Here is a 25341-nt window from a genome sequence, read left to right as displayed (position 1 = left end):
CTTGATTTGGAAAGGCACACACCTGTCTATATAAGACCTCACAGCTCACAGTGCTTGTCAGACCAAATGAGAATCATGAGCTCAAAGGAACTGCCCAAGGAGCTCAGAGACAGAATTGTGGCAAGGTTCAGATCTGGCCAAGGGTACAAAAGAATTTCTGCATTACTCAAGGTTCCTAAGATCACAGTGGCCTCCATAATCCTTAAATGGAAGAAGTTTGGGACCACCAGAAGTGTTCCTAGACCTAGCCGTCCAGCCAAACTGAGCAATCGTGGGAGAAGAGCCTTGGTGAGAGAGGTAAAGAAGAACCCCAAGATCACTGTGGCTGAGCTCCAGAGATGCAGTAGAGAGATGGGAGAAAGTTCCACAAGTTTCACTGCAGCCCTCCACCAGTCGGGCCTTTATGGCAGAGTGGCCCGACTGAAGCCTCTATCTCAGTGCAAGACATATGAAAGCCTGCATAGAGTTTGCTCAAAAACACATGAAGGATTCCCAGACTATGAGAAATAAGATTCTCTGGTCTGATGAGACGAGGATAGAACTTTTTGGTGACAATTCTAAGCGGAATGTGTGGAGAAAACCAGGCACTCCTCATCACCTGCCCAATACAATCCCAACAGTGAAACATGGTGATGGCAGCATCATGCTATGGGGGTGTTTTTTTCAGCTGCAGGGACAGGACGACTGGTTGCAATTGAAGGAAACATGAATGCGGCCAAGTACAGAGATATCTTCCAGAGAAAACCTCTTCCAGAGTACTCTGGACCTTAGACTTGGCCGAAGGTTCACCTTCCAACAAGACAATGACCCTAAGCACACAGCTAAAATAACAAAGGAGTGGCTTCAGAACAACTCTGTGACCATTCTTGACTGGCCCAGCCAGAGCCCTGACCTAAACCCAATTGAGTATCTCTGGAGAGACTTGAAAATGTCTGTCCACAAACATTCACCATCCAACCTGACGGAACTGGAGAGGATCTGCAAGGAAGAATGGCAGAGGATCCCCAAATCCAGGTCATTCCCAAGAAGACTCATGGCTGTACTAGCTCAAAAGGGTGCTTCTACTCAATACTGAGCAAAGGGTCTGAATACTTATGACCATGTGATACTTCAGTTTTTCTTTTTCAATAAATTTGCAGAAATTTCTACATTTCTGTCTTTTTCAGTCAAGATGGGGTGCAGAGTGTACTTTAATGAGAAAAAAAATGAACTTTTTTAGAATTTACCAAATGGCTGCAATGAAACAGAGTGAAAAATGTAAAGGGGTCTGAATACTTTCCATCACCACTGTATAAATGAGAAATGGTTAAGAAAGTTCAGCAAGTGTTGGGCATAAGGGACAATTGGTAATCTAATTATTCTTTACAATCATTGACTGAAAATTAAAAAAATGGCCATGAACTTGCCTTTTTGACAATGCAAAGTGTGCATACCTTAAAACAAAGTGAGAATTCATCTATGTCTATGCAGTGAGGTTGCTGCCTCCTATTGCTTAGAAACCTACAGGGATCCCATGGGTTTAAAAGGATATATAGGAAATGAGCAGAAGCAACATGATGGAATGGAAAAGTCAATGGACATGTAAAGAGCAGTTCCCTGTCCATGGTGGTTTTTCTTTCTGTTCCTGAATTGCTACTAGAACTTATGAAGCTTAGAAACTTTACTAATAAATAGAAACGAATAAAGGTGGAACTATCCATGAATGTGCAAACATTCATCAATGCTGCATCACAAATCATTTCTACAGTGTAATATGGTCATATTAGCTGCTATTATTTATAAATTGGCAGCTAGGAATCTGTCATATCATGGCAATGCCATCTTTTAATAACTTTACAGCCCACTGGTTTATCATCCATTGAAGTCATTTAGGCTGCTGTACCCCAATGGCCGGTGATGTATTTTTTTCTGCAGTCATCCTTCTTTTTCCTTTGCCTCTTAGCTCGTTCTTTTGACTTTGTTCCATTGTTTTTCTGTGGTCTCTCTGGGATTTGGCATGGGTCAGGTCATGCTGACGGAGCACTGTTGTCCTGACAGAACAAAGGGAGTCTCTGTGCCCACATAATCCCCTTCTGTGGAGCAGAGGAGGCGAGTGGAGGGCACTCGCCATCAGCTGGTACATGAACACAGAATGGAAATCGGGTCACTACTAACTGATCAGTTCAGGGACAGAACAAGTTTAGGAATCAGATGGCAGAAGGTTAATGAATTAGAGAGAAGTCGGTGACATAAACCTCTGTACACAGTGATATGGATATTCTTTACCTGTGGGCCACAGTTTTAACATTATCTTTACCTCAGAGATGAATCTGTGTAAGGAGCTCTCCCATCAGGTCCCATAGATGCAGTTACAGAAACAAGATGGCTACTCATAAGCCAATTTTACTGTATGAAACATGAATAATAAAACAATTTTTTCTGTTGGCAGAATATAGGAACTGTTAACTGTAATTGCTTTTTATCTATTGTCCATGTAGTGGGGAACAGTTACAGGATTCTAATTTACTGCAGTGAATGAAAATCCTTAGGCTTTGCCAACCTTTGCCACACGTCAGTGGCTCCCTCAGGGGCTTCAGTCTGATGCTCTGAAAAACGTGACTGAAGCACAACGGGACCATTGACTTTTATTAAGGCAGACTGAGTCACTTTTTGTCTGGCCTCCATTTTCACATTGTCCTTCTTCTTATTGGCGACAAAAAAAAATGGTCGACTGCACTTTTCTACCCGCCTCAAGAAGGCGGACACTGCTGAAATTGAGGCCAGACAGATCACAAAGGGTCTCTGTCTGCCTTATTAACCCCTTCACCACCTTGACGTACTTGTAGTCAAAAGTAGTCTCCCTGCCTTTGATGTGGGGTCACAGGCTGAGCCTGCAGCTTTCCCTACACTTGATGGCTGATTTAATCAGCCATCAAGTGCCTCTAACAGCAGCGCGGGAGGAGCGGTGCTCCGTCTGTGGCTGTTAACCAGTTACATGCCGCCGTCAATCACTGACAGCAGAATTTAACATGCGCCAGTGGGGCACAGGTCATTCCATGCTCCCATCAGCGCGCCCGTGATCACGGAGCGCCAATGGGTTGTCATGACAGCTGGGGGTCTGCTGATGATCCCCGTGCCTTTCATTACATGCCTCCTGTGAATGCCGGCCTGTGGTCAACGTTCATAGGAGATCGTGATTTTAGCTATACATAGCACTGCCTCATACGGCTATGTCGCCAGAAAAAAAAAAAAAAGTTATGAGTCTTGGAAGAAGGGGAGGAAAAAGCGAAAACGAAAAAATAGAAAATAGTCAAATAGTGAAAGGCTTAAAGTTAATGGCCCACTGGGAGGTTGAGCCTGAATCCTCCAGAATGAATTAACAGAGAATCGTCAGTGAGCTTGTTCTGATAGGAGTTTGTCACTTTTTAATCTTTTAATGGATTCCTCTCAGCTGATTTATTATCACATCAAAGTTCAGCTCAATTCACAAAATAAAAGAGACAGATAAAAGGATTAGGGCTCATTCACACCTCTGTGCAAATCAGTCCGAGATCGTACAGCAATGCACGGACTGGCTGCAGCTCTCCTGACCCGAGCGTGGCAGTCTCATAGAAATACATGAAGCTGTCACGTTTGGGTCGGGAGAGCCGCGGACAGTCCATGGATTAGCGGTCTGTGCTCTGACCGATTTTCATGAGCTCTTAAAACCTTTCATCAGAATGAGTTCAATGTTCAGGTAAATAAAGAGCCTATAAAAGCCAAAGGATGCTACATTTTTAATGAAACTCAATTGCTAAAAATGATACATGCTTTTAAGCAAAACAAATAAAATTGTCCTCAAAGGTGTCCATATCTTTAAGGCAAGAAAGAAAAGAAAAGGACAGGGTAAAAGCTGGATTAGCTACCACAATTCTGGAAATATCCTATTGTTACTTATGATTGTGAGCAGTTATGGTTATATGCTGATTTTTTTATTGGATGTAATAGATTCCTTGGTAAGGGGATCGTCAGATGCCCCTTTACTAGAGCCATATACTTTGCACAAAGAATGGACCTCATTAGGAAAGTAGGAAACATTTACTAAGTGTCTTGAAAGTTTCTCGACCTTGTCCTGACGCGATCCTGTTGTCTGCACTATAGGTACACGGCTCCTGCATTTAGCCAAATTATAGTTGTCGGAAAGAAATGTCCTAAAACTGTCCATAAACATTAGTTTGCTGTCAGATAACCACTCGTTTGCCCAACAGTGATCGAAATGCAATTTTCTTGATCCACCTTTTCCTGGATATCTGTCATCAGGGGACTCTCAGGCCGCCCTTATCCTATACACTTTTGATCGATAGGTTTCCATAGCAGTCAATTGGTGACAAGATGGAGAACGGGGGATCAATTGCATCAGTTTCTAATTTGGTTTTCATAGATTTAGTAAAGCAGTCAGTTGATAAATTGCAATTTACTGTTCAGGGCAAACATGGACATGATCTTTTTTTTATAAAGCACTGCCGTACTTATTGATTGGGTAATCGGTTAATTGAATACTATGATTGTGTATGTTTCAATTGAAACTATTTCTTGCTAAAATCCTTTAACATCTTTTTTTACAGCTATACTCAACCCCAAACAGCCAAAAGAAACTCCGAAAAGCTTCAGTTTTGACTATTCCTATTGGTCCCATACTTCAGTAAGTAACAAAAGAATCACACACAAAGAATTATTGCTCACGAGTATGGCCGGTGAAAGACATGTGATAGCGCAGCCATAATGATAACTACAAGTTCAGGATTGTCTCTGTTACTCCTATCTATAGAATAAAAATTGTGATAAAGTATTATTATGAAAAAAAAGGAATATATGATCACCAGGCTAAGCCTGCTTATTGTTTTTTTTTACTGTGGGCCTAAGAACTAACAGGCAGGTAGCCGCTAACTATCTGCCTGTTCTGCCCAGCGCAGATCACTGCCTGCACAGAGCTGCCACTGACCGCCACTGCCGGTGATTCTACAGCTTCCGCTGACGTCATGTTGACAGAGCAGCAACTTCTCTTCCACTCTGCTCTATCGACGGGGCGTGACTGCCGATGTCATGCTGATTGACAGCTGTCTTCCCACTGCATAACTGCAGGAAGCCGGCTGTCAATCACCATGACATTGACAGTCACAATCCATCATCATGGCAACCCGGGAGAGGAAGAGCTGCTCTGTTGATGTGGGGCAGCTCAATCACTGGCAGCAGCGTTCAGTGATTGATCTGAGCGGGTGCCGAGTAGAACAGCTCGGTAGTTGCTAACTAGTTAGCAACTACTTGCCTGTTAGTTTTTTGGCTCATAGTAAAAGAATAATTTAGTCCTGGATAAATCCTTTAAGCCAACAGCCATTCTTCCGGCCCCCTCTCCATAAATATGTATGCTTGGTTCGTGCAAGCATACATGTCTTTTCAATGGTGAGGGAGCAGTAATTTGCTGAAAGACACCTGTGTGACAGGTTATCTCCCCTGACAGCAAAGAGATTGGGCACTGGAATTCAAGGTGCCTGATCCTTCTTTCCTCCAATAACATCTGTTGGGCTTCCACACATGTAAGATGATTAGTCTGTCAGAAAAAGTTATATTCAGATTTGTCATTAAAATGAGCGTTTTATTTTTCCAGTTAGGACTGGACTCATATAATGCTCATTTCAATATTTGACAGGGAAACATTTAAAAAAGGATTCTAAAGACATTGTAATTTGGATTTTCAAAGTAAGTACTCCATGCTGGTCAGATCTAAGCAATTTATTTAATAATGTATGCAGTTTTTATTGTGAAATCTGGAAATAGATTAGCCTTAAAATTAATCTGTCTCCATGTTTTTGCTGCCACATCTGAGAGTAGTATGATGTAGGGGGGAAAGACCCTGATTCCAGTGATGTGTCACTTAGTGGGCTGATTGCTGCAGTTTTAATAAAACCACTGCTTGGCCGGTTTCTGTATACACTGTGCATAGGCAGAAAGCTGCCAATCAGTTGTGGGTGGGGTTGCCACTACATGGCAGAAGGTTTACCAGTCCTCTAGTGATAATCTCATGCTGAGTGATTTTCAAGCAGCCCAATAAGTGACACACCGCTGGAATTAGGGTCTCTGGCTTTACATTATGCTGCTTTCAGATTAGGTGGAAAAAAACTGGTGATAGATTCCCAAACCGCTGATTTGGGGGGGCAGGTGTCATCCTAAGGATAGGCCATCAATATAAAGTACCGGACAACCCCTTTAAGGCAGTAAGTGATGGGATGGGACCATTTAAAGGAGATGGAGGGGAAATAAATAGATAGGGCACTATGTTATGTGTTGTAATGTCAGGTCATGAATCTGAATCAAACTCATACAGTATAGTAGTGTGTTATCAAGTATATACACTGATACTGTATATAAGGTATAAACTAGAACTATAGCGTTATCTCGTGTGCAGGATGAAGACAGCCAGTTTGCTGGACAACAACAGGTCTACCGTGACATTGGGGAAGAGATGTTGCTTCATGCCTTTGAGGGGTACAATGTGTGTATTTTTGCCTATGGACAGACTGGAGCCGGAAAATCTTATACCATGATGGGTAAACAGGAGCCCACCCAGCAAGGAATCATACCCCAGGTAATAATATAATAAGGCATCTCTAGACATTCTGCAATATCCCGAGGAGCAGCTGTTCAGGGAGAAAATTCTTAACTTGTAAATACATTTAGTTTCTAGTGATTTCTAAAGCGTCTTTATTATATAAGTATTCTACCTAAAACATTTTAATATATGTAATATAAATGTTATACAAATTCTGAACATTTGAACGGGTTGAACCCTTTCAGAAAACAAATTGTGCTTTAGTTACCCTTCCTGGGGTCTAGCATACTGTAGTGTTGAGCCAGGTATTTGGCTGCAGCAGTGACGTGATGTCAAAATTGCTGCAGCCAATCACAGAACTCAGCGGCTCTGCCAGTGCAGATGGTGCAAGAAACTCAGAGCCACTGAGCTCGATGATTGGCTGCAGCAATGTCAAACTGATGTCATTGCTGCAGCCAAACAATGGAGACTGACCATGGTAAACATTATCCTGTGATATTGATGCCCTTAAAGGGGCTGTCCCATCTCTGACATTTATGACTTAGCCGTATGTCAGGGAATTGGGCCCCAGTTGCTGATTTCTGGAACTTTTATACAAATGATTGCAGATTTAATTATTACATTATAGCAATGTGCCATACTCTGACACGGACTGGCCCATGGTGTAACAGGTGAATTCCCCGGTGGGCCCACCACCCCACAATATGAGCAGTAATTGGCACAATACCCTTGATTCACTATATACAGAGAGAAGCAGAATCTAATCATGCATTTAACAAACTACCCAGTTGTATTATTATTATTATTATTGGTACATTTATGGATGAGGGTAATGTAATATTTACATATAGGTGGACAGTGGGTCCCCAGAGTTAATGTTACTGGTGGGCCCTCGGTACCCCAGTCCGATACTGGCCATACGGGATTCAGCTACTGTAATAAGACTATATTGTATAATTCAATCAAACAGAGAGATTCTTCAGCTTCCGTATAGCTTTTAAGGAACCACTACATATAAAATATTTCTACCCGAGCAGGGGTCTTTTTGAAGCCAAAGACCCCTGCATGGGTCTATACATGGTGATTGTCCGGATACCAATAAAAAGAAGCTATATGGATGCTGGAGAATCTCTAACTTCATTAGAGGACTTATGGTCCCGAAGGACTATTCGACAATGCATCTGGCAATAACCTGCGTGTCAATGCTGCCTATTGCAATCTTTGTGGTTTGTGATATTAGAATGGACCTGTCTTATGTACATAGAGAACTCTTTTTCCAGTCTATCGGACTGGAACCAAAATCACCTCGCTGTGAGTATACGTCTGATCTAAGTATCCACAATAATTAGGCCTCATTCACACTTGCGTATTTGATCGGTATTTTTTATTTTCAGTAAACAAAGAAGTAAAGAAGGGAAATGTTTTATTATATATTTTCTGTGTTTAGAAACCTTTCTTGGTTTTAACTATAAAGAAAAGAAATGGAGAAAAACCAGAAATACCCAAGTGTGAATGAAGCCTGAGGTCATAAGATATTGTATTACTGTCAGTTTATTGATCTAATTTTCTTTGCTACATAAAACACTATTCGATAAAGTGAAGTCATGGCTGCCATCAGCCGTGTGACCATGCAAGGTCATATAAGGTGATGGACGTCAGCTCGTGATGAACTGTGGTCATTATACTCTGCCCGGATCACTTCTCTAGTATTTACTTGCTTTTGCATCATTAATTTCCTGCCATTACAATAATGACATCACATTATGAAGTCTAGTTTTTAAGAGTTCACTGTCCAGGAGGGGGCTAACTTGCTGCCTTTAATCTGTTTAACCCCTCGGTATCTGAATTATTCATTGATGTCTCACAGTCTATAAAATATTTAAGATATACTCTGTGTCTGTGAATTATTAATTAACCCTGCGCTGCCTGTAAAGTGTTAACCTCTTGATGACTGTGACTTGGTGACAAGTGTGGTCACACAGCCGTATTATTTCATATATGTAAGGAAACCTTTGTGTTTCAGCTTTGTGAAGATCTCTTTTCACGTATCAGTGACACAACGAATGACAACATGTCTTACTCTGTGGAGGTATGTGTTATGCATCTCTGTACCTTTAATAAGAATTCTATAAGCTCGGAGCTCCCCTCCAGAATACTGTAGAGTGAATTGTTCTGGATGCAGTTCCCAGCAAGTTCAGCGGGCTGGGAGTGCTAATCCTTAGGGAAACGGGGCATCATGTTAAATCCGGTTTGGTGGGAGTCCCAGAGGTCATCCAAGCAATATGTCATCCCTTTTAAAGATGGGAAAAATAAGATAGAAATTACTATTTTACGGTACAATTTGTTTCTTCTGCTCAATAAATGTCAGCTGAATGAGCTGTGATTCCTCACTACCCCGCCATAATCATTAATGCCCATTTTTACCAAGTGTTCATGTGTTTTCAATGGGAAGAGACATGCAAGCTGCTGCCAGACATTTATGAGTATAAGGGCAGAGTCAGACAGCCGTATAAATTAGGGCGAGATCGTAACGCTATACACGGACTGGCCGGCAGCTCTCCCCACCTGAGCGTGACAGCTGCATATAAGCTGTCTCTTTAGGGTGAGGAGAGCCGCTGGCCAGTCCGTGCACTGCCTACCGATCTCGCTCTGATTTATACGGCAGTCTGACTGTGCCCTTACGATGGCTTTTCTGTCCCGATAATAAAAAAGATCAATCATTGAAATTCAACATGTCCAAGGCCCTCATACACATAATATAGTTGGCCATTCAGGTGGATATCGATGAGTAAGGCCCTACTTTGCTCTAAGGCAGGGTTCACACAGAATCCCCGAAAATCTGTATTGCAAGGGAAATACACCCAATAGAAGCATTCACTTGAATGAAACTGACCCAGTCACTGTAGACACTGTCTCGCCTCCATTCTTGCATCATTCGTCCTTTGCAAATAGGCACAAAAATGTGGATAAAGTTGCTCGGCAGTGAGCATTGTTTAAGTATGAACCTAGCCTAATATGTATACGGCTTTCAGGATAATGGCAACCAAGTAATCCAAAGCCAATAAGATTGAGACACATTCTGGGTAATAGAGGAGAATGACAGGTAGAGGATTCTTCTATTTGATGTATCTTGGGTTGTCACGTAAAGGAAAGATAGATAGATAATGTTAGGTAGGTACAGTAGATAGATAGATTTAGTGTTTTGTGTGAGTATGTTTTTCCCTAAAGATTTATTTTTTTACCATTGCTTCTTAGGTCAGTTATATGGAGATATACTGTGAGCGCGTTAGAGACCTTCTAAATCCAAAGAATAAGGGGAACCTCCGCGTCCGTGAGCACCCACTACTGGGACCTTATGTGGAAGACTTGTCAAAGCTGGCTGTTACCTCCTACCAAGACATTCAAGATCTTATGGACTCTGGCAACAAAGCCAGGTACTCTGAATTACATGGTTAATTCCTTAAACGTGTTTCTGGTAAAAGAAAATTATCATCTATCCGGTGGCTCAGTGGTTAGCATTGCAGCTCTGAGGTTCTGGGTTCAAAACCCACCAAGGACAACATCTGCAAGGAGTTTGTATGTTCTCCCGGTGTTTCTGTGGGTTTCCTCCAGGTTCTCCGGTTACCTCCCACACTCCAAAGACATACTGATAGGGAAAGTAGATTGTGAGTCCCGATGGTGACAACCACAGTGCCAATAGTGTCTGTAAAGCGCTGTGGAATTAATGGCGCTATGTACACACGTGGTCAAAATTGTTGGTACCCCTCGTTTAATGAAAGAAAAACCCACAATGGTCACAGAAATAACTTGAATCTGACAAAAGTAATAATAAATTAAAAATCTATGAAAATGAACAAATGAAAGTCAGACATTGCTTTTCAACCCTGCTTCCACAGAATAAAAAAAATAAATTAAACTCATGTAATAGGCCTGGACAGAAATGATGGTTCTTCTTAACTTAATATTTTGTTGAACAACCTTTGAGGCAATCACTGCAATCAAACGATTCCTGTAACTGTCAATGAGACTTCTGCACCTCTCGACAGCTATTTTGGCCCACTCTTCATGAGCAAACTGCTCCAGTTGTCTCGTGTTTTGAAGGTTGCCTTTTCCAGATGGCATGTTTCAGCTCTTTCCAAAGATGCTCAATAGGATTTAGGTCAGGGCTCATAGAAGGCCCCTTCAGAATAGTCCAATGTTTTCCTCTTAGCCATTCATGGGTGGTTTTATCTGTGTGTTTTGGGTCATTATCCTGTTGCAAGACCCATGACCTGCGACTGAGACCAAGCTTTCTGACACTGGGCAGGACATTTCTCTCTAGAATCCCTTGATAGTCTTGAGATTTCATTGTACCCTGCACAGATTCAAGACACCCTGTGCCAGATGTAGCAAAGCAACCCGGGAACATAATAGAGGCTCCTCCATGTTTCACAGTATGGAAAGTGTTCTTTTCTTGATATGTTTCATTTTTCCATCTGTGAACATAGAGCTGATGTGCCTTGCCAAAAACTTCCATTTTTGTCTCATCTGTCCATAGGACATTCTCCCAGAAGCTTTGTGGCTTGTCAACATGTAGTTTGGCAAATTCCAGTCTGTCTTTTTTATGATTTTTTTTCAACAATGGTGTTCTCCTTGGTCGTCTCCCATGAAGTCCACTTTGGATCAAACAACGACAGATGGTGCGATCTGACACTGATGTTCCTTGAGCTTGAAGTTCACCTTTAATCTCTTTAGAAGTTATCCTGGGCTCTTTTGTTACCATTCGTATTATCCATCTCTTTGATTTATCATCAATTTTCCTCCTGCGGCCACGTCCAGGGAGGTTGGCTACAGTCCCATGGATCTTAAATTTCTGAATAATATGTGCAACTGTAGTCACAGGAATATCAAGCTGCTTGGAGATGGCCTTATAACCTTTACCTTTAACATGCTTGTCTATAATTTTCTGTCTAATCTCCTGAGACAACGCTTTCCTTTGCTTCCTCTGGTCCATGTTGAGTGTGCTACACACCATGTCACAAACAGCACAGTGAGTATCTATAGCACTATATACAGGCCCACTGACTGATTACAAGATTGTAGACACCTGTGATGCTAATTAGTGGACACAACTTGATTTAACATGTCCCTTTTGTCACATTATTTTCAGGGGTACCATCATTTCTGTCCAGGCCTATTTCATGAGTTTAATTTTTTACAAAATTCTGTGGAAGCAGGGGTGAAAAGCAATGTCTGACTTTCATTTGTTCATTTTCATAGATTTTTAATTATTTATTACTTTTGTCAGATTCAAGTTATTTCTGTGACCATTGTGGGTTTTTCTTTCATTAAACACGGGGTACCAACAATTTTGACCACCACGTCTGTAAGTGAGTAAAATAAATAAATAGGTGATAATTTGGCAGCTATGAACTTCACTTATTGGCAGAAAGGGAAACTTACACCCCTGGTAGTATGGATTTTCAGTGGACATGCTCGACCTCTGCTTCATTTTTTCCCTATGGGAAAGTTAAATTTGTACTCTGCTTTTTCCAGCAGCCCTACAGAGAATGAGTGGGTCTGTGGTTGGGCATTTAACATGTCACGCCTTTTTGTAATGGGGGTAAAAGTGTTCTGTTGGAGATAAAAAAAACTCCCCAATCTGCCAATCCGTGCAAATCCCAGCGGTTGGACACGCACAGATTAGCAAATTATAATCTATCCTGCAGATAGGTGATAACTTGTTTTAATCTTCTGTAAAAGAGAATAAGAGTCTAGAATGACTTGAAACAATGAATTTTAGTCTAAGGACTGTAACATCTGCATGAAGGTTTCTCATATTTATTGCCATGCTCAACAAATTTATTGAAGTTTGAGTTTGAGATTGGAAAATTATATTCTTTACAGTCTCAATACAACCAGTAAGTTAATACATTGTATAAGGCACTTAGAAATATTGGAGCATTTTGAGTAATTTACAATAAATAAAGTAATATGGAAATAAATAATGAGATAATCTAATTTTGGGGCAGATTATAATTATAATCTGGATGACCTTGCTGGATAATAATTACCGTATTAGATTATAATCTACTTATTGGGCAGCACGGTGGCTCAGTGGTTAGCTCTGCAGCCTTGCAGCGCTGGGGTCCTGGTTTCAAATCCCACCAAGGACAACATCTGCAAGGAGTTTGTATGTTCTCCCCGTGTTTGCGCGGGTTTCCTCCGGTTTCCTCTCACACTCCAAAGACATAGTGATAGGGAATGTAGATTGTGAGCCCCAATCGGGACAGCAATGATAATGTATGTAAAGCGCTGCAGAATATGTTGGCGCTATATAAAAATAAAGATTATTATTATTAATTACAATGAAAATAATGTTAGATTAATTTGTCCTTTCTCTGTCATGAAAGATATATAGCTTGAATGCCTTTAGAACAAGATATTGGACGCTTGTACCATCCAATGAGCTACATTCAAGGGCCCTAATTCATCAAAATCATCAGTTTTCATGCCAGTCTTGATGAGGAGGCGTGGTGGATTCAGACGCTCCTGTTTCATGAAGAGGCGCACGCTTCATGAAGAAGCATATGACGCCTCCATGTGCCACGCCAAAAATCTTACCCCAGTCCATGACTGTAGTGAGATTTCATTGCAGGATCTTGCCTTAAATATTGCATCTGTCCATAGTAGTATGGGTATGGCGGCTGCATACAGCTAACACTATTTCTGGTGGCACTGAAGCAGATGAATGATTGTGACAGAACATTCTGACTTGTACACAGGAGATTAGTCCAATGCAAACACGAAAGTTCTGGATGTGTTTCCAGAACTCTTTAGGAGCCATACCGCTGCTCTCTGCATAAAACAAGCTTCAGTCGTTATTGATTTGGCAAACCTTCAAAACACGGATATTCGTGATGCCAGTTTTACCTGGAGAGGTAATGCTGACAGAGCAGATCTGCATTAGTGTTGAGCCACCCCCGTGTGTTCGTCGAACTGTTCGTCGAACACCTTCGAACACCGTTAAAACCAATGGCAGGCAAACAAAAACACATAGAAACACATAGAAAACACCTTCAAAGGTGTCCAAAAGCTGACAAACTGCTCAGAAGACACAACTAACACATGGAAAAGTGACAAGTACATATAGTCATGCGAAAATAAAAGAGGTGGAGGAGTAAAAGGAGGGGGAGACACAGATATAGGCATGTCATGCCCTTCTAAAATCCAAAAAGTGAGAAGCCGACACGTTCAGTCCGCTCCTGCCCGTGCCAACTCCGTGTCGCCGGGTTTGTGCCAGAGCCGCGGTGAACCCTGACGGCCAGCCCCCCTCTCCCAATACTGGTGCCTGTCCGCTGGTGGGTCGAGCGAGCCCCCCTGTGGTGGAGGCAGCTCTAAGCTTTTTAATTTAAATTGTCTCTCTAATTTGAATGAATACACTTTAAATCCATTTACAAGGATCTATTGGAGGGCAAGTCTCATGCCAGCAGCCGTGTAATTCCAGCTCCAGTAGCGTCCACTAAAGCTGCTGCAGTTAAAAAGCTTTTATAAGGATCGAGCTCGGCTGTCCACCGCAAGGCATCCTACTGCCAGTCCCAGCCCCTATGCCTTGGGGTGCCTCCTGATGCTCTTCACTGAGTATCCCGTGGTCCCGAAGCATTTCCTTTGAAAAAATTAAGTGTCCAAACTACAGGTGGTGTAGCTTGCTTAACAGCCGGGATAATCCGCTGACTAGCAGACACTGCTACTAGGCACAAAGTATTTCCTGGGCTAGATGCAGTTAAAAATTTGTAATTAGATACTCTCGTTGGATGCTGAGAAAGCATTCCATAGAGTCTCCTGGCACGCCATATATGATTCTCTTAAAAAGCTTGGGGTAGGGGTCTAGGGGACCCTTTTATAGCCAAAATCACGGCCCTGTATCACAATACGTCACCTAGGCTGAAGATAAATGGAACTGTAGCACCCTGAGGGCTCGGTTGCTACAGAGGTATTGCACCTCACCCAGAGGTGTGATATCTCACTCTCAGGTAAGGATGGAGTGTGGATCATGCATGCATTACACCACATTGCGGTGGGGCAGGGCGACCAATATGCCTCTGAGATGGGCACGACAGTCCCTGTCCCTGGCTGGAGTGGGGGGAGGGAACACTGAGGAAGGGGAACCCTGTAGTGCAGGAGCAGGGAGGAAGCAGTTCCTGGGTGCATTGAGAAGGGAGTATAAAAGGTGGGCACCATCTTAGTTCAGTGCAGAGAAGTCTGAGCAGAAGTGGCAGGGAGCAGGGGCTCTGCATGAGCTCTGCTCCGGAGGCGGGCCTAGTAACAGAGGCCCAGGCCTGGAAGAGGGAGAAGGAAGGAAGAGGAACGGAGAAGGCTCCAGGAACGAGGAATGAAGGGATCCCAGGGGTGCGGACGGGCGAGTCACCACCGCACGCCCGAATCCACCTGCGTGGAGGGGTCAGGCCAAAGGGGGAGACCGGTCCCCGAAACTAGTGGAGGCAGGAAACGACCCTCAGCTAGAAACCAGAGGCTGTGACATTTTATGTGGCGCAGCCCCTCGCTACACCCGCTAGGAAGGCACCACATAGGGTCAGGGAAACTGGCGCCAAGTTTACCAAGAGGAGGCCCGAGGCAGCCGGACAGAAGGGTTGGTAAGAAAGGCCAGACAAAGGACACACAAAGGGGGTCCTATGAAGCGCTCCAAAGTTATCTGGGAGTTGTCTGAGCCCCTCACCTGGTGAGCACAGTACGACGTGGGCAGCCGTTACCTGCAGACGTGGTCTGGATAATAAGAACTGTGAGTAAAGGCCCTGAACTGCATCACTGACTCCGTGTCGTTACTGCTGCTGCCCTGCACCATCACCCCCATCCTCCGCATACACTGCCCTGAGGCTATACTCCTCCCGTGGGGAGTTATGCTACGCTCTGCTGCACCCACAACACCAGCCTCAGCGGTCTGCCCTGCAGCGGCGGTTCACTCTGACCGTAATCCACGGGTGGCGTAGTCGGACATTTAAACATCAAAACCACATAAATAGTTCCGCCACTGGTTTGACCACCCTGAGCCACGGAACCGGGTCGCCGCCACGAAGACTACAACCACCAGCATCCACCAAAAAGGGTCCGGCTCCGGGTGTCTTAAGGCCCAGGGGGTGCATCAGAACATTTTCATCACCTTTCACAATCACCAATGGGACAAGGCAGGGATGTCCTCTGTCCCCTCTCTTATACATCCTAGTGACGGAGCACCTGCTCTCATCAATTCGCCATAACCCCAATATTAGGTGGATTGAGGTGGGAGGCACCGAGTACAAGTGCTCTCTATTTGCTGATGATGTCCTAGTATATATCACTCAATCACATATATCCATCCATGCTGTTATGGCTGAAATAGATCACTTTGTTACATGGTCAAATTTTAAAATCAATGCAGCGAAGTCTGAGGCCCTCGATGTCTCCCTCCCCAAATCCATATAGGATTCCATCCAGTCCAACTTTCCCTTTGCCTGGCCCTCACAGGGTATTAAATACTTAGGAATTCCTATTCATAGAGACCTCTCCCATCTATGTTATCTTAATTTTGGGCCCTTTATTGAACAACTCCATACAGACCACGGTTGGCAAGTTAGAACTGTAAGATTCACTACGTGAACCACTGGTATTTTGTGGAAAAGCACATGTACACTGTGTTCCAAATTATTATGCAAAAAGTGTTTAGGAGTGATAAGGGAAGAATTTGTTTGTTTGTCAGTTAAACTCATTGATGGTGATGTGTGTCAGGGCTCTTTATATCACTGTAAGCAATTGCAGACACCTGTGCTAATTAGTTTGGCAGGTGTGTCCAATGAAAGGCAAGACTACTTAAGAAGGCTGTCTCACATTATTAAGCAGCCTACATTTTCTGCCAAAATGGGAAAGAAAAAGGATGTGTTGGCTGCTGAGAAGCAACAAATTGTGGAGTGTTTAGGTCAAGGCATGACTACAATCAACATTGTGCGATGATCAGGATGAAGTGTCTTGGCAATCAAGAAGTATGTAGCTGATTCACAGTACACACGTGTGCGTGCTGATAAGGGCAAATTGAGGACTCTTTCCTACAGGCAATTACGTCAGGTTAAAAGAGCAGCGGCAAAAAAGCCTTGTCATAGCAGCAGACAAGTTTTTGAAGCTGCTGGTGCCTCCAACGTCCCCCGAACAACAAGATGCAGGGTCCTTCAGAGGTTTGCAGCTGTGCATACGCCATCCTGTCGACCTCCTCTATCCACTTCACACAAGCAGAAACGGCTCCAGTGGGCTAAACATTACATGAAGACTGATTTCAAAGCTGTTTTGTTCACGGATGAGTGCCGTGCAGCGCTCGATGGTCCAGATGGATGGAGTGGAGGATGGCTGGTTGATGGACACCCCACGCAAACACGGCTACAGTGCCAACAAGGAGGAGGTGGAGTAATGTTTTGGGCTGGAATCATGGGGAGAGAGATTGTCGGCCCCTTTAGGATCCCTGAAGGCGCTAAAGATGAACTCTATAATGTATGTGGATTTTCTCAAACAGCACTTCCTGCCATGGTTCAAGAAGAAGAACCGTGTATTTCACAGCAAGATCATTTTTTTGCATGATAATGCACCATCTCATGCTGCACATAAAACATCTGCATCTCTGGCTGATATGGGCATAAAAGGGGCCAAACTTATGGTGTGACCCCCATGCTCCCCTGACCTCTACCCCATTCAGAACCTCTGGAGCATCATCAAAAGGAGTGTCTATGATGGCGGGAGGCAGTTCACATCTAAGCAACAGCTCTGGGAGGGTATTCTGTCCTCATGCAAAACAATTGAAGCAGAAACCATCCAAAACCTGACAAATTCAATGGACGAGAGAGTTCAGAAGCTCCTTTCGAACAAGGGGTCCTATGTGAAAATGTAACATCACCTAGAATAAAGTTTTGAGTTGAAAACTGTTTGATTTCAGTTTCTAATAACCTGCTAATGCTTATAATTTCAAAAATGACAATTTTTTTGGTCTTTATTAAAATGAAAAGGTTGATCGAAAAGTTTGGGGGATCTAAGAGTGTGGCAACCCAGAAGTCATGATTACTTCGAATTCTGACAATATGAGGGTCATGTTGCAGGTAGTGCAGCAAGAAGGCACTTATGTGTCTTGCGCATCTCGGAGCCCCAAAATTATTTTCCGGGCTAGATGCAGCTAAAAATTATTATTAATTTTAAATCTGGTGGAGCTTAGTATAGATGGCCTAATAGGATCAGTGCTGCACACTGCTACAAAGCCCAAATTATTTTCCAGCCAAGATACAGATAAACATGATTAGTAATTTTAAATCTGGTGGAGCTTATTATAGATGGCCTAATAGAATCAGTGCTGCACACTGCTACAAAGCCCAAATTATTTTCCAGCCAAGATACAGATAAACATGATTAGTAATTTGAAAGCTTAAAACGGTTGGTAGGGTGATTTTAACCAATCATCAAGCTTTTACTCTCCCCAGGATGACACAGGGGTAGAAAAGTCGTTTCGGATCCATGATTTGTTCATCTTTATGAACGTGAGTCTGTCTACATTATCAGTGGAGAGCCGCGTGCGCTTATCTGTCAGCACACCACCAGCAGCGCTGAACACACGTTCAGACAGAACGCTGGCTGCGGGGCATGACAAGATCTCCAAGGCGTAAGTGGCTAGCTCCGGCCATTTATCCAGATTGGAAGCCCAAAAAGAGCAAGGGTCCAGTGACACAGTCATGGCTTCAATGTTTACTTGGAGATACTCCTGTACCATCGTCTCTAGGCGTTGACTATGTGTCAGACTTCTTGTCTCCTGTGGCCTTGCAAAGGATGGGCTAAAAAAGTGGGGAAATGATTCCGCAAAATTGATGTTACCAGCAGATACTGTGGTTCTGTTACGGTTTGAGTGCTGAACACTTGACGGTCCCACGGTTGGCAAGTTGGAACTGTGAGATTCACTACGTGCACCACTGGTGTTTTGTGGAAAAGCACATGTAAGATTCTGCAACAGTCTCTGCTGATACTCCTGCATGCGTGCATCCCTTTCTATGGCAGGAATAATTTCGGTAAATTTACTTTTGTACCGGGGATCTAACAGTGTGGCAACCCAGTAGTCAGGATTATTTCTAATTCTCACAATTCGAGGGTCATGTTGCAGGTAGTGCAGCAAGAAGGCACTCATGTGTGTTGCGCATCCAGGAGCACCAAGTCCCTGTTGTGTTGGTGGCGAGGTAACAATCATGCTTCCTTCCTCTGTCCTCTCCCCCCAACCTCGCACAACAGAAATGTGATCAAGGTCTCCCTCATCTGATGAGTCTTCCATCAGTTCGTCCTCCACTTCTTCTTGGGCTCCTGCACCTTCCTCACTAGTTTGGCTGCTACCATGCGCCCTGGTAAAACCATCTCCCCCACCCTCACATGCCTGCCGCCTTGGTGCTGCCGACCGTCTGGACCTTGCAGATGTTAGCCCTTCCGCATACAATTCCTCCTCCTCTACTTCCTCCACCTCCTCTTGTGCCACCACCTGACTCCGAATTCTGTTTAACATGTGCTCCAGCATGTAAATCACCGGAATAGTCATGCTGATAATGGCATCGTCAGCACTAAACATCTTCGTCGCCATTTCAAAACTGTGCAGAAGGGTGCATAGGTCCCTGATCTGAGACCACTCCTCCAGCGTGATTTGCCCCACCTCTGGATCTCGTTGGCCCAGGCTATACGTCAGAACGTATTGCACCAGGGCTTGTCGGTGCTGCCACAGTCGCTGCAACATGTGCAGAGTTGAATTCCACCGGGTAGGCACATCGCATTTTAGCCGGTGAAGTGGCAGGCCCAACGACTTCTGTAGAGATGTAAGTCGCTGAGCTGCGGGATGCGAACGGCGGAAGTGAGCACACAGCGACCGTGCCCTCTGCAGAAGGCCATCTAGTCTGGGATAGTGGGCTAAAAATTGCTGGACAACCAGGTTCAACACGTGAGCCATACAAAGCACGTGTGTGACATTGCCCCGGCGAAGGGCCGCACCCAGGTTTGCAGCATTGTCGCACACGGCCTTCCCTGGTTTCAGGTCCAGTGGAGACAACCATTCATGAAATTGGTTCTCCAGAGCTGACCACAACTCCTCAGCTGTGTGACTCACATTTCCCAGACATTTCAATGTAAAAACCGCCTGATGACGTTGAGCCCTACTGCCAGCATAGTAAGGAGGTGTGCAGGATCCCTTCTGCGCAGTTAGAAAGCTTGTGGCATGACCAGACAGGCTTTGGGTGCAGGTGGAAGACCGAGAGGAGGTTGAGGAGGCAGAAGCAGTGGAGAAACTTTGACATAAAGAGGATTGACGCACAACTCGTGGGGATGGCAAGACTTGGACAGCAGCCCCTTGTCCTGCTGTCACCATAGTTACCCAGTGCCCAGTCAGCGACATGTAACGCCCCTGTCCATGCCTACTCGTCCAAGTGTCTGTGGTGAAATGCACCCTGTCACACACAGAGTTTCTCAAAGAAGCGGTGATGTTGTGTGCGACATGCTGGTGGAGCGCAGGCACACCTTTCTTTGAGAAGTAGTGCCGACTGGGCATCTGGTACTGGGGCACTGCGACGGACATAAGGTCTCGAAAATCCTCTGTGTCCACCAGGCGGAAAGGCAGCATTTCTGTAGCCAAGAGCTTGCAGATGGTGAAATTCAACCTCTTAGCTTTCTCATGGCTAGGAGGAAATGGTCTTTTACTTGTCCACATCTGAGGGACCGAGGGCTGGCTATTGTGCTTAGACGGGGTTGATAAGGGTGTCCCCGGCAAACTGCCGGTCTGTGAGGAAGATGCAGGCGGACATGTTAGGTTGCCTTGATCCAAAGGTGGTGCTATCGATGTCGGACAGCGCTCAACACCAGCTGGTGTTACCACCTCCAAAGAAAATGATGACCTGCCAATAACGCTGGCTGTTGCGGGTAAAGAGGTGGCAGGTCTGCGCCCCAAATCAGGTGTGACTGCTGTCCCCCCAGTCACAGAGGATGAAGAGGCCGCGGATGCACAAGATATGGCAGACGGTGGTTGGCCCGGCCGGCTAGGCCGCATTGTAGCACACTGAGCTTCCCACTGCAACTTATGCTTCATGTCCATGTGCCGGTTCATGCATGAAGTACTCAAACTATGTATTTTTTGGCCTCTACTTAGCTTTTGCTGACAAATGTTACAGATAACACGAGTTGGGTCATCTTTATCGATCTGAAAAAATGCCCAGGCTATGCAAGGCTTAGCACCCATGCGACCTGAAGAGCCACCACGACTTTTGGTGAGAGGCAGAGTTGTGTTTGAGGATGCAGTTGTTGACGTGCTTCCAGTACTACGTCTCTGTCCAGGAAGGCGCAACCTGACCTCGTCGTCACTAGCATCTTCCTCCACCTCCTCTGCTGACCTCATCTCTTGGCTGACTGTGGGTTGACAGTAAGTGGGATCTCCAACCTCATCATCATCACCCTGTGCGTTATCACACCCGTCGTCCTCAGAGCCAACCTGTTCCTGCCCTGACAAAAAACTAAAGTTGTCGCTCCAATCAGGTATTTGAGTCTCATCATCGTCTTCCTCATTGTCTCCACCAACAGGAGTTACAGTTTGGGAATGAGGGTCTACATTATGGTCAGAACCTTCTGCGTCTGGTCCTGGATCCGACTCATAAAGATTCTGGGCATCAGTGCAGATCATTTCCTCGTCTGGATTCACAGAAGCGCTGGAGTCGACCTCTGATTCCCAGGCTATAGTATGAGTAAACAGCTCTGCAGACTCAACCATCTGTTCTACCTCATACTCAGACGGGCAGCTGGAGATTTGGGAGCTGTGAGGAAGCAAGTGCGATTGGGGTGACACCTTTGAGGACTGGAGTATTTGTGATGTTGAAGTTGATGTGGAGGAGAGCCCACTTAAAGGAGCACTTGATATCCGTTGAAGCACCTGCTGTTTTTGTGCCTCATCTGGAATTTGTAGCGATTGGCGTGGCCGTAAGAAAGGGATCTTATCACATTGTCCGCTAAAAGAAGTAGACATTTTAGTTTGGCTGGAAGATGGTCTTTCTTCTGCAGATGTTACTGTTGCTTTAACACCTACCCCACGGACACAACCTTTTTTCCCCTTCCCAACACGCCTATTCCCCTTTCCACCAGCAGCAGGCCTTTTTCCACTCATTTTGGTGGTTAACTAATTCACAACTCTGGAGTTGTTTGCACAAAAAAACAATGGATGGGAACCGAGCAGAGCTGAGTGGCCAAACTGTGGTATTAGGCCAAAACTATTGGCTGGGTTAGATGCAGAAAAAAATTATATTCGATTTGCAACCTGATGGAGGTCAGTATAGATGGACAAATAGAACAAGTCCCACACACAGCTAGAAGCCCAAATATTTTTTCAGAGGTAGATGCAGAAAAAAAATATATTCAGTTTGCAACCTGATGGAGGTCAGTATAGATGGACTAATAGAGAAAGTCCCACACACTGCTAGAAGGCCAAATATTTTTTCAGAGCTAGATGCAGACAAAAAATTATTTTGAATTTGCAACCTGATGGAGGTCAGTATAGGTGGACTAATAGAACAAGTCCCACACACTGCTAGAAGGCCAAATATTTTTTCAGAGCTAGATGCAGAAAAAAATTATATTCAGTTTGCAACCTGATGGAGGTCTGTATAGATGGATTAATAGAACAAGTCCCACACACAGCTAGAAGCCCAATATTTTTTCAGAGGTAGATGCAGAAAAAAAATTATTTTTAATTTGCAACCTGATGGAGGTCAGTATAGATGGACTAATAGAGAAAGTCCCACACACTGCTAGAAGGCCAAATATTTTTTGAGAGGTAGATGCAGAAAAAAAATATATTCAGTTTCAGGGGCGGACACAGACTGTAGTGGGCCCCTGTGCAAGAAATTTTTGGGGGCCCCCCCCCCTGCGCTTCATAAGGCAACAAAGTTATGTAAACATAACCCCCCCATGTGCAGCTCTCATCCCCCCCATGTGCAGCTCACCCCCCCGATGCATCTCTCATCCCCCCCCGTGCATCTCTCACCCCCCCATGTGCATCTCTCACCCCCCCCATGTGCGTCTCTCACCCCCCCATGTGCATCTCTCACCCCCCCATGTGCATCTCTCATCCCCCCCATGTGCATCTCTCATCCCCCCCATGTGCATCTCTCATCCCCCCCATGTGCATCTCTCATCCCCCCCATGTGCATCTCTCATCCCCCCCATGTGCATCTCTCATCCCCCCCATGTGCATCTCTCATCCCCCCCATGTGCATCTCTCATCCCCCCCATGTGCATCTCTCACCCCCCCTCATGTGCATCTCTCATCCCCCCCACTCCTAGTTAATTAATTGTATTTAAGAAAAATAAAACTTGTTATACTTACCCCCATGCGATCCCTGCAGAATCCTGGCGCTCGTCCACGTCGCTGCCACCAGGCTCTCCTGACGTTCGGCCATGTGACGGTGCCACATACATAGCCAACAGCTTTTGTTTTGGCCAAAAGATTTTTAAAGCTGCCACTACGATAAGGTAGACTCTTCTGGCCGGGCCCTACTCTAACCTATTAAAATTTTCTTAAAATATCCAATACTCTTTTTAGATATATTTTTATTTAGTTTTCTTTAAGGGAATGTGTCATATACATTTTTTTTTTAAATGACCAATAATACCACATACAGGGAATACCGCCACACCATGACCAGACCACATATTACCACAACATAGTGACCGAATAATACCACACAGAAGGGAGAAAAACTGCCACACCATGACCAGACCACATATTACCACCACATTACTAATATTACCACCACATTACTAATATTACCATAAGTGTCATTATACACAGGAGCTCTATACATGGTATGTATAATGTAAGTGTCCAGGTAATCTAGTGATCACCAGTGACATTATACACAGGAGCTCTGTATATAGTGTCAGTGTACAGGTAATACAGTGATCACCAGTGACATTATACACAGGAGCTCTGTATATAGTGTACAGGTAATACAGGGATCACCAGTGACATTATACACAGGAGCTCTGTATATAGTGTACAGGTAATACATGGATCACCAGTGACATTATACACAGGAGCTCTGTATATATTGTCAGTGTACAGGTAATACAGTGATCACCAGTGACATTATACACAGGAGCTCTGTATATAGTGTCAGTTTACAGGTAATACAGTGATCACCAGTGACATTATACACAGGAGCTCTGTATATAGTGTACAGGTAATACAGGGATCACCAGTGACATTATACACAGGAGCTCTGTATATAGTGTACAGGTAATACAGTGATCACCAGTGACATTATACACAGGAGCCCGGTACATAGTATATAGTGTAAGTGTACATGTAATGCACTGACTCACTGGTGACGTCTCTAGGTGAAGTCCTTCAGCTACGCTTTCCTCCTTCATCCAGCACAGACCGCCATCACGTCTTCCAGCCAGGACTCGTCTCTGCATAAAATAACACAGTTATCTAGAGCACATTCCCCAACTTCTACATTACGCAGCTGAATACAGACGTGCATCCACCATCAATATATGGTTAGTTATTATGCAACCTACCATTCCAAATATAAATTGTAATCCACCAAGGTGCCCCCATTAACTGTAAATAGGCACTTAATATATAATTTAATTAGAACCTCTACTCTATACTTCCTGCTCCCCGCATTCATTATTTACATGCACCCCCTGCCCCAATTCATTATATCATGTCCGTGCTCTCCCCACCCCATCGTCATTTATCATTTACTCTCCCCCACCCCACATTCATTATGTGCAGCTCATTATCCCCCTACTCCTAATTCCCCCATGTGCAGCTCATTTTCTCCCAATTCCCCCATGTGCAGCTCTCACCCCCCCATGAGCAGCTCTCACCACCCCCCCATGTGCACATCTCTCATCCCCCTCCCCCACATGTGCCCCTCTCTCATCCCCCTCCCCCACATGTGCCCCTCTCTCATCCCCCTCCCCCACATGTGCCCCTCTCTCATCCCCCCCATGTGCATCTCTCATCCCCCCCATGTGCATCTCTCATCCCCCCCACATGTGCACATCTCTCATCCCCCGCCATGTGCATCTCTTATCTCCCCCCCATGTGCATCTCTTATCTCCCCCCATGTGCATCTCTTATCTCCCCCCCATGTGCATCTCTTATCTCCCCCCCATGTGCATCTCTTATCTCCCCCCATGTGCATCTCTTATCCCCCCCCCACATGTGCACCTCTCTCATTCCCCCCACCCCATGTGCATCTTTTATCATCTCCCCCCCTCCCCCCACGTGCACCTCTCTCATCCCCCTCCCCCCACGTGCACCTCTCTCATCCCCCTCCCCCCACATGTGCACCTCTCTCATCCCCCCCACCCCATGTGCATCTTTTATCATCTCCCCCCACCCCATGTGCATCTTTTATCACCCCCCCCCCCATGTGCATCTCTTATCTCACACACACACACACACACACACACACACACACCTCCCATTCCCCCCACTCCTAGTAAATTGTATTTTGAAAAAAACAAAACTTGTTATACTTACCCCCATGCGATCCCTGCAGAATCCTGGCGCTCGTCCAAATCGCTGACACTAGGTTCTCCTGACTTCCGGCCATGTGACGGCGCCGTCACATGACCGGAAATCAGGGGAATCATGAAGGCGCTGCCGCAGGAGCGCAGCGCAGCGCTGAGATGTCCCGGACCCGGCGCTTAGCATGGGGCCGGGGGCCCCATGAGGAGAGAGACTCACA

General features: G+C 44.8%; 2 protein-coding genes across 11 annotated transcripts in view; one reads left to right on the top strand and one right to left on the bottom strand.

The window, feature by feature from the left end:
* KIF1A (kinesin family member 1A) overlaps positions 1–25341 on the top strand; it is a 229126-nt gene that overhangs the window by 77146 nt on the left and 126639 nt on the right. For all 7 annotated transcript variants that reach the window (XM_073674513.1, XM_073674511.1, XM_073674514.1 and 4 more), the window contains exons 3-6: positions 4584–4660; positions 6422–6601; positions 8589–8654; positions 9821–9999. In XM_073674513.1, the coding sequence (XP_073530614.1) occupies positions 4584–4660; positions 6422–6601; positions 8589–8654; positions 9821–9999 (502 nt within the window). The remainder of the gene's footprint in view (positions 1–4583; positions 4661–6421; positions 6602–8588; positions 8655–9820; positions 10000–25341) is intronic.
* The window catches only part of LOC141259066 (allantoinase, mitochondrial-like), a 202745-nt gene that overhangs the window by 155402 nt on the left and 22002 nt on the right, over positions 1–25341 (bottom strand). For 2 of the 4 annotated variants that reach the window (XM_073674520.1, XM_073674522.1), the window contains exon 3: positions 8678–8856. The exons of the other annotated variants lie outside the window; for them this stretch is intronic. The gene's annotated coding sequence lies outside the window, so the exon portion shown is untranslated. The remainder of the gene's footprint in view (positions 1–8677; positions 8857–25341) is intronic. 4 annotated transcript variants of the gene reach the window in all.

The sequence above is a fragment of the Phyllobates terribilis genome, unplaced genomic scaffold, assembly GCF_046119375.1.
Source record: "Phyllobates terribilis strain yellow unplaced genomic scaffold, ASM4611937v1 Scaffold_3__8_contigs__length_932513732, whole genome shotgun sequence".
NCBI lineage: Eukaryota > Metazoa > Chordata > Amphibia > Anura > Dendrobatidae > Phyllobates > Phyllobates terribilis.
This window is presented reverse-complemented; position numbering and strand designations above follow the sequence as displayed.